The 14,476-nt window shown below is 36.3% G+C and overlaps 1 protein-coding gene across 4 annotated transcripts in view; it reads right to left on the reverse strand.

Annotated features, from left to right (window-relative positions):
- arid1b (AT-rich interactive domain 1B) overlaps nucleotides 1-14,476 on the reverse strand; it is a 101,956-nt gene that overhangs the window by 13,330 nt on the left and 74,150 nt on the right. For 2 of the 4 annotated variants that reach the window (XM_073817150.1, XM_073817149.1), the window contains exons 8-12: nucleotides 11,892-12,234; nucleotides 9,977-10,117; nucleotides 5,714-5,841; nucleotides 4,365-4,471; nucleotides 2,277-2,417 (exon numbers count right to left, since the gene is read on the reverse strand). In XM_073817150.1, the coding sequence (XP_073673251.1) occupies nucleotides 2,277-2,417; nucleotides 4,365-4,471; nucleotides 5,714-5,841; nucleotides 9,977-10,117; nucleotides 11,892-12,234 (860 nt within the window). The remainder of the gene's footprint in view (nucleotides 1-2,276; nucleotides 2,418-4,364; nucleotides 4,472-5,713; nucleotides 5,842-9,976; nucleotides 10,118-11,891; nucleotides 12,235-14,476) is intronic. The other 2 variants (XM_073817152.1, XM_073817151.1) reach the window with 1 other exon arrangement.

Below are 14,476 nucleotides of genomic sequence, written 5' to 3' on the forward strand. Positions count from 1 at the left end.
TTTCTGACTTTATAACTCTCAATCGCTACTTTTATTCTCACAATTCTGACTTTTTTTCTCGCAATTGCGAGTTTATATCTCACAATTGTGAGGGAAAAAAAGTCAGAATTGTAAGATAAGCCGCAATAAGCTTTTTTTTATTCAGTGGCAGAAACAGGCTTCCACACTTACCACTTAACATTCAAACTGTCTAATAATCACTGGCTGTGCTTCAAAAAGTCAATGGCGGACAGTGTCAAGGTGACTTTACATTACAAACCTTGACTTGTGCACAATGTGGCACAGAACACAACACTTTAGCTTACCACTGCCACGAATTATATAAAAAGGTTTTAAAAGCTTACAAAACATTAATAACTGATTTTCTCATTAAAACTTTCCTGAAAATCTGATTCACCATGTATCAGTTATCTGTGAAGTCTTCCCTAATCCCTTTTCTTAAATGAATTTGATAAGGATGATATTTCCTTTTCCCAGGGTATCTACTGTAAACCCCAAAACGAATTGATTTTGAATGACATTTCATGACTTAAAGTTAAACATTTTGGCAGTATTACAAGAAAGAAAATGTTACCAGTGTTGAGAAAAACTAGCTACGGACTACACATTTTTGTATCTCAGCTGTTCTCAAAATCAAATAGCTGTTAGAGTGACCAGCTACTTATTTACAATTTTTGTCACATTGTATTTTGCACTCAAATTTATAGCTGATAATAAATTGAAAATTAAATCAAGAGGTAATAAACTGTCCATTCTCTCATAATGTATTGTGAATAAGTTCATATATTTACTTGAGCTAATTTTTATAACAAAATGTTTTATTTTTTCTTATCCTCTATACAGTATATTATCTGTTAATATCTATATATTAACTGCCCATTAAAAGTTTGGGATCAGTAAGATTTTGAATGTATTTTAAAGAAGTTTCTTATGCTCATCAAGGCTGTATTTATTTGATCAAAAATACTGAAAAAAATGTAATATTGTGAAATATTATTACAATGTAAAATAACATTCTTTTATTTTAATATACATTAAAAATCGAATTTATTCCTGTGATCCAAGCTGAATTTCCGGCATCATTACTCCAGTATTCAGTGTCACATGATCTTTCAGAAATCTTTCTAATGTGCTGATTTATTATCAGTGCTAGAAAAAGTTGTGTTGCTTTGTGATGTTTTTGTGGAACCTGTGATAACATTTTTCAGGGTTCTTTGATAAAAAGATAAAAAGTACAGCATTTATTTAAAATATAAATCTACAATATACACTACTGTTCAAAAGTTTGGAGTCAGTAAATTTTTATTCTTTCTTGTTTTGAAAGAAAATATATTTTTTTATTCAGCAAGGATGTGTTAAATTGATAAAAAGTGATAGCAAAGACTTATATTGTTAGAAAAAAATTATAATTTGATTAAATGCTGTTCTTTTTTACTTTTTATTCATCAAAGAATCCTAAAATAAGTATCACAGATTTAAAAAAAAATATTTGGTAGCACAACTGTTGCCAACATTGATAATTCTAATAATAAATCAGCATATTAGAAAGATTTCCGAAGGATCATGTGAAACTGAAGACCAGAGTAATGTCTGATGAAAATTCAGCTTTGCATCACAGGAAAAAAAAAATATTTGAATGTATATTAAAATAGAAACCATTATTTTATACCGTAATAACATTTTGCTGTATTATTGATCAAACAAATGCAGTCTTGATGAGCGTAAGATACTTTTGAATGTCAGTGTATGCTGCCAAATAATAAATTAAATAATTGTATATTTATATGTAGTTATATATTTATATATTTAAAAACATTATGCTCCCTTTATGCGGTAGCTTAAAGTGTAGTCAAATAGTTGTTCAGGTTTAATGCTGTCAAATAATAAATTATATAATTGTATATCTATATATGTAGTTATATATTTATATATTTAAAAACATAATGTTCCCTTTATGCAGTAGCTTGAACTGTTACCAAATAGTATTGTTTGTTTTTTTTTCACTAAAAAAAAGAATAGCTAGACTGTAGTTGAGACTCTTATTATGAGCAGTTTTAAAATAGCTTCCTCAACAATGGATATTTCTGAAAAGAAACTGGGGAGAGGATAACAAATCTTGTGGCAGCCACTTGAGTGTCAAAATGAGAAATTCTCATTACATCATATCTGAGGTCAAAACAGCTCATACCATCAAACAGGAGACCAAAATAACCACAGAAGAAGAAAGAACAGCGGGAAAATAAAGAGAAGATAGTAAAGGTACATGAGGCACTTACGGGGCTGCTGGGGTTCTTTGGCCAGGCAGGGCTGCTAATGCTATCGCTGTCGTCCCCCTGATAAGAGGACAGACTAGCTGGGCTGGGGGACAGAGGGGACGGGGTGGGAGGCTGGGACACACACTGAGAACTGTAGTTGTCCTGTGATGGAGAACACATAAGGGAACAAAAAGAAACCCACAGACACGTTTAATGGAGGGACAGCTTTTAAATCACCTTGTTTAGCTGAAATGATGCACAATACTTATGCAGAACTAAACCCATGTTTTTTTTTTACTAAAAAGTAATTTTATTCAACTTTATGCCATCACAGGCCAACAACCAAATTTTACATCAAAAGAATGAATAGCAAGTGGGTTATTGCTTTTATACAACAGGTCAAATAAATAAGTAATACTGAGTAACATTCATTTTCACAATAGTGTCTACTTTCCTGTATTGCTGTTGCTCTCCAAGCAAACAATGTAATAATAATTTGCACTATTATTTTCTATTATCAGTAAAGCTTGGCTGTTCCAAAAAAAAAGTACTTTGAAGATTTTTTTTTACAGCTTTAAAGCGCTTTCTGGTTCAGGACCAGCAGGTTTAGGGGGCTGTTGCAGAGCCAATTCCCAGCCCAGAAACCTTTTTTTTTTCTCAGTGGATAGTGGAAATGTGCATCAGCATGAGTACTTGCACCCTGTCAGTGAAAAAGGATAGCTCGATCCCAATAGGTTGAAAAACATTCTCCTGCAATTCACTGTCCTAAAAACCTCCTATGTGAGTCTGTAGCATTGAGAAAGTTTGGTGAAAGACTGGCAAACTTAGTGTATAACACTTCAAATATTTTTCTGTCACACTCTTTCTCTGCTGAAGGTGGCACCACTCTGAGATGTACTAAAGAAAGCTCAATTCAAGCCTTCACGTAGCTCTGTGTTATATGTCAGGACTTGTTATACTTGTTACAGGAAAGCACACATACTTTTTTCTACATGTTTCATTAAAAGCCTTGCTATGTTCCCAAATGATGCCATGAGGTAAAAAAAAAAAAAGTAAAGAGATTACTGTGAACCAGGATGAAAACAGAGGGAATTCTTTGAGAATTATTTAAAGTGACAGAACTACTTCCCTCTAATCAGTAAGGGGACAAAACAAAACATCACATTGAATTACAGATGAAACAAAACCCAGAAAAAATGACATACAAAAGCGAGAATGGAAAGATGAGTTCAGAGAGACGCTCTGCTAGTGCGCCATATTTCAACCAATCAAATGAAAGCTGAACTTAATGACACAATGAAGTTCTGATGAAAGTAAGGGCAATGGCTGAGAAAGAACGTGTTATACAGAAGCAAATTTTGAAATAATGTCTTCCAGAGCTTGCATGAGCACTCATTAGGACACATGAGAGAATTATATTCCTTTGCCTTGAATAACACATTAAAATGGAACACTATTTAAGAACAACATACTTTCACTGCTAAACATAGAGAGTATAAAGAACAAAATAATAAATTAGAGCTACAAGCAGTTGGGTGTAAATATTTCCTCTGACAACAATTTGATTAAGATTCTTTACAAAAATTAAATCTGAAATTTGGTCACAATCTGATTCCATTTTAATTTAGAAAAATGTCTAGTGCTAGTGCTCCATCAAACGTGTTTGTGCTTGCAAACTGGGGATCTAAATTTGGTAGATTTTGGTAATGGGTATTATTATAGCAATTAGGCTATAAACAGTCATTTAATTCCATAATTAAAGTGTTTAGATTTTACTCTCACACCGTGCCCTTACCAAGCACAATAGAAGATTTTAGAAGCAAGCAATTTGTCTGTCAACAATGCTTCACAACTCAACACAGTCACAGCCAATAGGAAAAAAGTCAACATTTAATATACAAGTATGTGAAGCAGGAGATCAGACCAATGAGATTTCAGTGTGACTGTGAACTGGACTACATTTACATTTTATCACACCACTCCTTGTTTGGACACGGTGTCAGAGCAATGCGCATTTTTACACCTTTACTAAGCAGATATTAAGTAAGTATTAATTAAAGCAAAGGTCAGAGTTATCTGTGAGTCAGAAAGGAAAAAATCTGTTCATACCTTTGGCTTAGGAGGCTCTGTGGTGGGTGTGCTGCCCTCCTCCTTGTGCTCAGCTCTCTGTTTGGGATCTGTGGGCATCATGCTGTCCCCTGAGCCTGTCATGGGCCCTACAGGAGATTCAGACACTCAGAGATCTGCACAACATCTGATCAACAACCTCCAAACAAAAGTATATGTGCATTTATACTGTAACAGCACATATTGGTGCAATGAAAATTTCTAGAATCATATATTATTTCTAAAAAAATACTTTGTGAAACAGATTTATAAAGTATTCTCGACATACAGTCAAACCAAATTTTATTTAGACCTGTTCAGACACCTTCAACATTTCTCACATTATCACAGTTTATTTGCTTTAGGTAAGAAAACATGACAAGAACTCAAGCGTTAAACTGTGTCAGAACAAATTCATCTTGATAATTACAAATGAATTACAGTCAAACCAAAATTTATTCAGACACCTTCGCTATGGTTTAGAAAATGGCAATAAAATATGACAAAAAAACTCAGAAGTGAAGCTGTCAGAACAAATTCATCTTCATAATCTCCGATAACTTTGATAGAAAGGTACGTAACAAAACATGGTTAGGTCAAAGTGTCAAATCTTTTTTTTTTTGGTCACAAATTTGTATCAGTTTTACTGGTAGTCCACTTTATGAAGCATTTTTTGGGTATAATATGTCACAGTTTACTTTATTTTGCTATCCTCGCTTACATAAATGAACTATAGTGTCTTGCACCCACTAGTAAAAAAATGTCAAAAATTATATTTGCTGTCTAAATAATTTTTGGTTTGACTGTACACTACAGTTCAAAGTCATTTCAGTCATTTTTTTAAGAATTTAATAGTTTCATTCAGAAAGAATGCATAAAATCTACCAAAAGTGCCAAAGACATTTATAATGCTCTAACATATTTATATTTCAAATAAACGCTATTCTCTTGAATTTTCTACGCTTTAAAGAATTATGAAAAAAAAAAATATGTATAAGTTTTCCACAAAAATATTAGGTATCACTGTTTTCAACAGTGATTATAATAAAAAAAAATATTGAGCACCAAAATAAGCATTTCAGAATTTCTGAAGGACCATGTGACACTGAAGTAGTGGTGCTGAAAATTCAGCTTTGCATCACATAACATTTGACAATATTAATGTTTTTACTATATTTTTAATCAAATACATTTATTATGCTTGGTGAGCATAAGAGACAACAACTTTAAAAAATCGTACCAACCCCAAACTAAAACGATTCAACATTCTACATTTTCTTATTAATGAAAAACTGTCCAAGATCTGTACTTCTTGTCGCATGAATATGTCAGTGAAAACTCTAAACACGCACCTGCAGGCATTGTGTTGTAGGACGGTCCTTGAGGGGTCATCCTAGCTGAGCTGTTGCTTGGTGGATGGTTGTAGGGGCCCCCAGGACCCATCCCAAGAATGTGGGATGCACCCTGATACCCGCCTGGCCTATGGACAACAGCACAAACATAAGGACAAAAACAAAGCTTAAGAGCCTGTTTAATATGTGAAGAGTACATTTGTAAGTTGTTAGTACACTTATTTTCTTTTCTTCTTTGTTTTCTTTCAGCTGGCAAGCAACAATTATGCAGGGACAGTAGAGAGGGTTAAGACATTCAGGATTAATACACAAAGAAAAAGAAGTGATTCCAGTGTTGTCTATATGCCATGTTATGTTGTATATAAGACAGGGCCAGGTTTACTTACAGCTTGCGTCAGCACAACCCGACTTTAGCGGTTAAAATAGCATTGAAAAGGCGTGGACACAGTTATTTTTGCGCCTGAACTTATTAAATATGCATTTATAGGAGTTTTTCTTTCAGACGCAAAATTTATGGGAGGAGAATATTAAAATGAATCACGTAACACGGTTTACTAACGTTTGCACTCATCAAATACTGGTATTTGCGCCATTATTTAACACCCAAAAAACCATGTCTTAAACTATTTTGCGCTTGAAATGGCTGCAACTGTTGTTGCTAGGAGGAGGCACCGCAAAAACAGAGAGCACGTTGTAGAAGGGAGATGAATTTTTCCACACATATTAATTTCTTTGGAAAGCCAGAAGAACACGTTATCAGAACATACCGTTTGCCAAGCCATGTTAGTTTTAATTTGCTTCAGGAAATAAAAGACGACTTGGAACCCTCAACTAGGAGGAGTCACGCAATACCAGGTCTATCAAAACTTCCTGCAACCCTTAATTTTTTGGCCTCAGGTTCTTTTCAATGTTTTGTGGCTACTTTATTTCTTTATTCTTTATTTGCAACTACGCTTTAATTCACGCTTCACTTGATATATTGCATTGGTTGATATGTAAATGTGATGTTGCGTTTGTGTTTTTTAATTTGCGTGTTGTTAGTAAATCACCCACAGAAATTTTCATGTCCATTAGCGCTGTTTTGAAATTATGCTTTCGTGCTAATTCGCCCTGTTTAATAAATCTGGCCCCATGTGTTAAATAAGGAACAATCTACATGTCTTTATGTATGACAACTTTGTTTCTGTCAGTCATCGGTTGCTGCTACCAAAACCACCAACGGTTATCTGTGGATCACACCTGATCTAAAAACTGCACTAGGGTTGCACAATTATTCATTTTAATTACAGTATATGGCATTATGTGATCATTAAAATGGGTGTGACTCTAAGCACACTTGAAGCTCATGATACATTGTTTTTACACTTCTCAATTTCAGTCTAAGAACAAAATATGATCCAAGTCCACTTTTAAATCCAGGAAACAGAAAACAAGTGGCCAAAACAAACAAAGGCATTTTACCCACCTTATTCTTTAACACGGAAATAAGCCTATGGGTAAGACTTCATTAGAAATAACGAGAAGAATAAAAACGTACAGTAAACGGTAAAAGTGTATGCACTACAAACCAGTGTGCTCATAATTAAGACAATACATTAAAATATTATGGTAAGATGTGCAATATCAAGCAGCAAAATGAGCTGTTTTGTACAGCTAAAAATAGCTGGATGCGGATGAGACCTGGAAGCCACACCCATAAAATTTACAACTGGTCGTGCCCACTTTTACAGGAAGAAAAAGGTGGATAGTTTGTCATTTTTGCACACTCTGCTGAACATGAGAGCTGCTGTCGCAATATGCCTTTGTTTTATTTAGCCTTCAAAAGCAGAAATAAAAGGTTTTAAATGTTCAGCACTTGCAATATTTGTAAAAGTAATTGCAATATGATATTTTTAAACGAAAAAAATCTTGAAACTATTATCATTATTGTGAAAAATGTGTAGTATCATAATCCTAACAAAATAATAATAATTGTAATATAAAAAATAATGAAAAGAGTTCATATTGATAATATGTATGTGGTCTTGATGAGAAAAATTCACTTGGACCAGAATTGTAAAAACATAACTGTAAAAAAAAAAAAAACTTGACTATATCTTAAAGGACAAATACACACAAAATCACTCCAAACTTGTATGCAATTATATTTTAACATGGAACACACAAGCAAAGTTTTAAAGAATTTTCACACGGCTCTTTTCTGCTGAGTTTTTATGTGATAACTTCATGTAAAAACTGACTAAGTCTTTGTACAATGAAAATATTCCATTTTGCTACAGGTTTTTAAACCTCTTCTCCATTTCTCAACATACAGGTGCATCTCAATAAATTAGAATGTCGAATTTAGAATTTATTTCAGTAATTCAACTCAAATTGTGAAACTCGTGTATTAAATAAATTCAATGCACACAGACTGAAGTAGTTTAAGTCTTTAAGATGATTTGGCTCACATTTAACAAAAGCCCACTAATTCACTATCTCAACAAATTAGAATACTTCATAAGACCAATAAAAAAAAAACTTTTAGTGAATTGTTGGCCTTCTGGAAAGTATGTTCATTTACTGTATATGTACTCAATACTTAGTAGGGGCTCCTTATGCTTTAATTACTGCCTGAATTTGGTGTGGCATGGAGGTGATCAGTCTGTGGCACTGCTGAGGTGGTATGGAGGTTTCTTTGACAGTGGCCTTCAGCTCATCTGCATTTTTTGGTCTCTTGTTTCTCTTTTTCCTATTGACAATAGATTCTCTATGGGGTTCAGGTCTGGTGAGTTTGCTGGCCAGTCAAGCACACCAACACCATGGTCATTTAACTAACTTGTGGTGCACTTGGCAGTGTGGGCAGGTGCCAAATCCTGCTGGAAAATGAAATCAGCATCTTTAAAAAGCTGGTCAGCAGAAGGAAGCATGAAGAGCTCTAAAATTTCTTTGTAAACGGGTGCAGTTTCTTCTTCTCCTTACCCCAGGTAAGATGCCTCACGTTGTCTGTGGTTCAGGAGTGGCTTAACAAGAAGAATACAACAACTGTAGCCAAATTCATTGACATGTCTGTGTGTGGTGGCTCTTGATGCCTTGACTCCAGCCTCAGTCCATTCCTTGTGAAGTTCAGCCAAATTCTTAAATCGATTTTGCTTGAGAAGCCTCTCAAGGCTGCGGTTCTCTCGGTTGGTTGTGCATCTTTTTCTTTCACACTTTTTTCTTCCACAGAACTTTCTGTTAACATGCTTGGATACAGCACTCTGTGAACAGCCAGCTTCTTTGGCAATGAATGTTTGTGGCTTACCCTCTTTATGAAGGGTGTCAATGAATGTCTTCTGGACAACTGTCAGATCAGCAGTCTTCCCCATGATTGTGTAGCCTAGTGAACCAAACTGAGAGACCATTTTGAAGGCTCAGAAAACCTTTGCAGGTCTTTTGAGTTGATTAGCTGATTGGAATGTCACCATATTCTAATTTGTTGAGATTGCGAATTAGTGGGTTTTTGTTAAAGATGAGCCAAACTCATCACAATTAAAAGAACCAAAGACTTAAACTACTTCAGTCTGTGTGCATTCAATTTATTTAATACACAAGTTTCACAATTTGAGTTGAAATACTGAAATAAATTAATTTTTTCACGACATTCTAATTTATTGAGATGCACCTGTATTAAGAACCAATATAAGATGCTGCTTTGGCAGATATGATGTCAAACCTGTGACTCAATGTGCTTGTCAATGTAATTAATGTAAAAAGATTAAGATTTTAGATCAACAGAGGCCATCTGTTCAGTTGTATGCTTACTATATGCTTTTAAAGACTTGGAATTTAGTGAACATGTACAATACTTCACAGTGTATTTGTCCATTTTGGATCAGGACAGTTTTTTTGTGCTGTTAAAAAATTCTTCAAAAATTACCCTTTTATGTTCTACAGGAAAAAGTAACACCATACATGTTAGGATAACACCATACAGTACGTAATAACTATTTTTTTATGTGAAATATTCTTTAAACTTGCAATCCTCCTCTTTTACTCTACTTTATCTCACACAAACTACTTCTTCAGTTCTCCAAAGTTCTGCCGTTCTCTCCAGAGGATGCTTCTCCTGTCTGTGTAAAAACTATATCATTAATTTTCTTAAATGCTCAGAGTACAACACAGCCAAGGTGGAGGAGAAAGGAGAGGCTTATGCAGAGTGCTTGGCTTGTGTCGTTTCTAGCAGAAGCGAGCAGACTCAAGCAGAGTAAAGCCATCCAGCCAGGGGTCCGAGCTTGAACCTACCCATACAGCTCAGCGTGAGGCTGCCCCTGGCCTTGCCCAGAACTGTGGTGAGGGTGATGGGGGTGAGGGATAGGGAAGGAGGCTGGCCGTCCCCCAGGCCCGGACAGGCCAGAGTATACAGGGGACCTGCCAAACAAAGGCCTGAAGCAGGAGGAAGAGCATAAAAGTATCCTTGGTGCTTGTTCACTTTTAACAGACATGACAACTCAAAGGTGCACTGAGTAATTACATGTTTGGCACTGTCCCAAATGCCGCCTTCAGCATTATATGGTGACATACTGCTGATTATTACTAGACTGTTGAGCTGTAGCTGTAGTATTATATAAGCAAACTGACATACTGAACATTTACAAACGGTGACCCCTCTGAATCATGATGCTTCAGTAAGGTATGGTGAGTTTGACAACATAAAAATAATGCAAGTTAAAAGGTGGGGCTTAATTCAAAACTCTTCATTTTAATATCTAACTAAATGTTGTTAGTTCACCCAAAACTAAAAATTACTCACCTTTAAGTTGTTTCAAACCAATATCAGATTCTATCCTGTATGAATCACCACTGACCTCCATTGTATATATATTTTTTTTATCCTATGGAAATCATTAGGAACCAGCAACTGTTTGGTTTCCCACATTCTTCAAATTATGTTATTTTATGTTTAAAAAAAAACTTGGAACAACTTCAGCATAAGCAAATAATTATGTAATTTTCATTTTTTGTGTGAACTATTCCTTTAAAGGTGCGTTCACACCGGACGCGAATGAAGCGGAAAGCGCGAGTGATTTACATGTTAAGTCAATGCTAAGACGCGAATAGCCATCCTGCGGTGCGAAATGCGCGAATGAGGCGCCGCGAAACACGCGAATAGTGCGATTTATTCGCGCAAGTCGCGTCCGGTCCGGTGTGAACACACCATAACAGTAAAAATCAGTCCACACACATTTGCTGTTCTCCTTCTACTCTTGCTTCACATGAAAAGGTGTTTTCCTCATTGAAACTCCAGTAAAACAAATAAAAGAGAAATCAATATTACCCATCTCCAGAGTATTTAGACATTTTAATTAATTCTTAAATAACAAATTGAAATAAAAAATATGCAAAAACCGTCATATTGAGTTTGATTACACCTGTATCTAATGTGTTATGGTTGTATTTAATATCTATTGCTTACTTTGTTTTGTGAATAAATAGTATGTCCGTTTATCTCATTATCAATTATCCAAGCTGCAGCATTTTTGTCAACAAAATGTAGGCAACAGCTGGCATTATTTTAATTCAATTAACAGTGACCGTGAGCAGAGAGTTTACATAATTGGTTATCATAGAGCTCCTGAGAAAAGCTTAAATAAACAGAACCGTTATCAACTGATTCAGCTGATAAGAAATCAGTATAGGCTATAACAATCTAAATGGAGAACCCCTTATGATTTTAATTGTATTTGTTTAAAAGTAACATTTACTTCATAAGGCATAATAAAATTCAATTGACTTGGTGAAACTTTAAACAGAGACAGGAGTGTTTTTGCATTACTGACAGATTTTCCCAAATGGGATTAATTTACGCTTAAGCTAAATATGTATGTTTTTTTTTGTTTTTTGTTTTTTTTTTATCTTAACTAAAGGGGTAGTTTACACTAATACTAAACCTGTATGACTGTTTCTTCCATGGAACATAAAAGAAGATATTGTAGAAAATGTCTACAATCAGTTTGGTTACCAACATTTATCAAAGTATCTTCTTTTGTGTTTCACAGGAGAAAGAAAACCATAATCATACAGGTATGAGGGTGAGTGAATCATGACAGAATTTTCATTTTTAGTTGAACTACCCATTCAACTATTTATGCCATTTAGACCAAACATGACATCTTTTCCTAGTTAACCGGGAGGACACTTAATTAAGGCTCTGATTTACCTGGGCTGGCCAGAGGGGACTGGGTTCTGCTGAGCAGATGCAGGGCCACTCTCGTGGGGTTTGCGACTGACGTTAGGAGGAGGTGGACCCATTCCTGGGCCAGCAGACTGAGGCATGTTGGGAGAGGTTGGAGCCACACTGCTGGAGCCTGCTGGGTATGGCCGGCCACCGGCTGCATGCCCTGGTCCTCGAGCTGTGGTCATAGAGCCACAGGGTTGCCCTGGACCCTGCCCATGCATTGGACTGCTGGCATTCATGCCAAGACTGTTGCCCATGCCTGGGCCGGGACCACTGTAGTTGGCACCTGGTGCTCCGCCATAGTTAGGAGGGCGTGGGTAGTTACCTAGAAATAAACAAGACTAATGTAAATGCCCTAATAACATTATAAGTGCAACTCAAAAAACGTTACAAAATTTAAAAAAAAAATGCATTTTTTAAAACCTTTTAGCAAAACCTGTTAGGACCTCTGCACTGTTTCATTCCATCATATTTGCTTCCTCTAGGTGAAAAAAATGCTGTGTGTGTTTCCAAACTATATTAAGGACAACCCAGAAAAAGCCCATTGCATCACCAGCCAATGACGTCATAAACCCATTTCCCATTTTATTTTTTAGAAAACATGGAAACCCCAAAGACACTTTAATATGTTTTGCATTTTATTAGACTCAAATGTGTCTAGTATGATAAAACAGTGCTGCTTTCCCTACATACGCATAACCGGAAGAAGCAGAAGCGATCGACTGTGCTATAATAAAAGCTTTCGAGCCATGTATCGTACTCGTCCTTCATTACCAATTGCTCCTGCGTCTTCGTTTCGCTTTTATGACTTTCAAACCCACCCTGCTTCATACTACAGTGACCTTAATACAACTTTAATACATTAGCTCATCCATGGACATGATTTCTGCACATTGCAGTCCCGTCACATTGCATCGGCTGTGGGGATGAAGACAACAACTCCCTTGATTCCACACTCTATCACAGCGTCATCAAACTATGCCATTGATTCTTTGTTTGTTTTGAATATGCGCCCTCTAGTGACGAAAAATTACATATTGTGCCTTTAAATTCCTTAATAAATGGCCATGATTGTATTGTATTGTTTATTTATTTATTTGGATGCACTGGATGGTGCAAAAGGAGAACATGAGTGGCAGTTACAATCTTACAGTCAAAATGGCTTAAGTATCTGGAAAAAAAAAGTGATTGGTATACTTTTAAAATTATAAGTGGGGCATATGTAGTTTTTTGCTGACACTCTTGGGAGCTTCATTAAACATTAAAGTCACAATGTAATGGATTTTCATAAAATGATTTCATTTTGTATTCCGCCGAAGAACATAATACAAAACATGAGGGTGTGTAAATAATGACTGAATGTTCATTTATTGGAAAAGTAAATAGGTCCATTTTGATCTGAAAGCAAGTCTAAATTCTGCATACATCATTCTCTGTTTCTTCTCAGGCAGTCAAATTATCGGATCTTTGTATGAGAGCATTGGAAGGCAGTGAAGTCTGCACACATTTCAGCCAAATTGACATTCTTCAAAACTAGTGTGGGACCAAAGCCCCAGCAGGCCATCAGAGAGCCTGTTGTTAATGAAGTATGTCTCCTCATGACATGTTTCAAGAGCAACCGTCTGAGGACATTCAGGCTGACACCCACTGGACGCCAAGTTTCTCTCGTCAAGGTTCTCAGGGGACGAGACATCATGTTCACCACGTGGAGTTCCGTCTAACGTGCTGATGTGCATAATGGGCATAAATTTAATCGTGCCCAGATCGCTGCTTGGCAGGAAGAGTTTGCCAAGCAGCATTTCAGTCACAATTAGAACTGGGATTTCCACTCCTCAAGCTGTCGAAACGTTGAGATCTCTGGCTCATTCAGGTTTCAAGAGTTCCCCGTGGAAATCAGAGTCTTGGCATGTTTTCCTCTTTCCCAGTGTAAAAAAAGGAGTAAAAAATGTATTCCAAAATCAGATGAAGCAGGTTGGGGGAAGCTGGCTTTTTGCCCCCATTCTGTAGTTACACTGAATCGAGACCCTTAACAAGCTCCTTCACGGTGGGGAGGACAGGCACTCCAGCCTGCAAGGATGTAGACGTGGACCTGGAGCAATGCCAATTACACAGAAATGCCGTACTGCTGTCAGACACTCTGTGGTGACTTTCCTCCAGCCCTGTTAATCCCAACATTCCCTCAGGTGAAAAAGAGGGAAAGGTGCCATGAATGTGAAGGATGCAGGCGGCTGCCCTTCTGACAGTGCCGTGAGCGATGCATAGATGACAGAGGGTTTGGGACATGGGAACACAATTCGATGCCTACTGTGAGCTAAAAAGATGTGTATCTCACCTTGTTTCAATGACCCCCATGTTTCTTAAATTCAGCTACACAAAATGCCAAAGCTTGTTCTGACACAGCAGGACTCAAAGGCTTCCCACTTTCTCTGCCTTCAATTCAATTCACATCAACAACTAAGCTTTGAGTCAAAGACAATTCTCAGTTTAAAGGGAATATATCATGGAAAAGCGGATTTTCCTTGCTCGTTTGAAACTCTGCAGATCAAAAACACATTAAATTCATTAAG

The sequence above is a fragment of the Garra rufa genome, chromosome 13 (genome assembly GCF_049309525.1).
Source record: "Garra rufa chromosome 13, GarRuf1.0, whole genome shotgun sequence".
Lineage (NCBI taxonomy): Eukaryota > Metazoa > Chordata > Actinopteri > Cypriniformes > Cyprinidae > Garra > Garra rufa.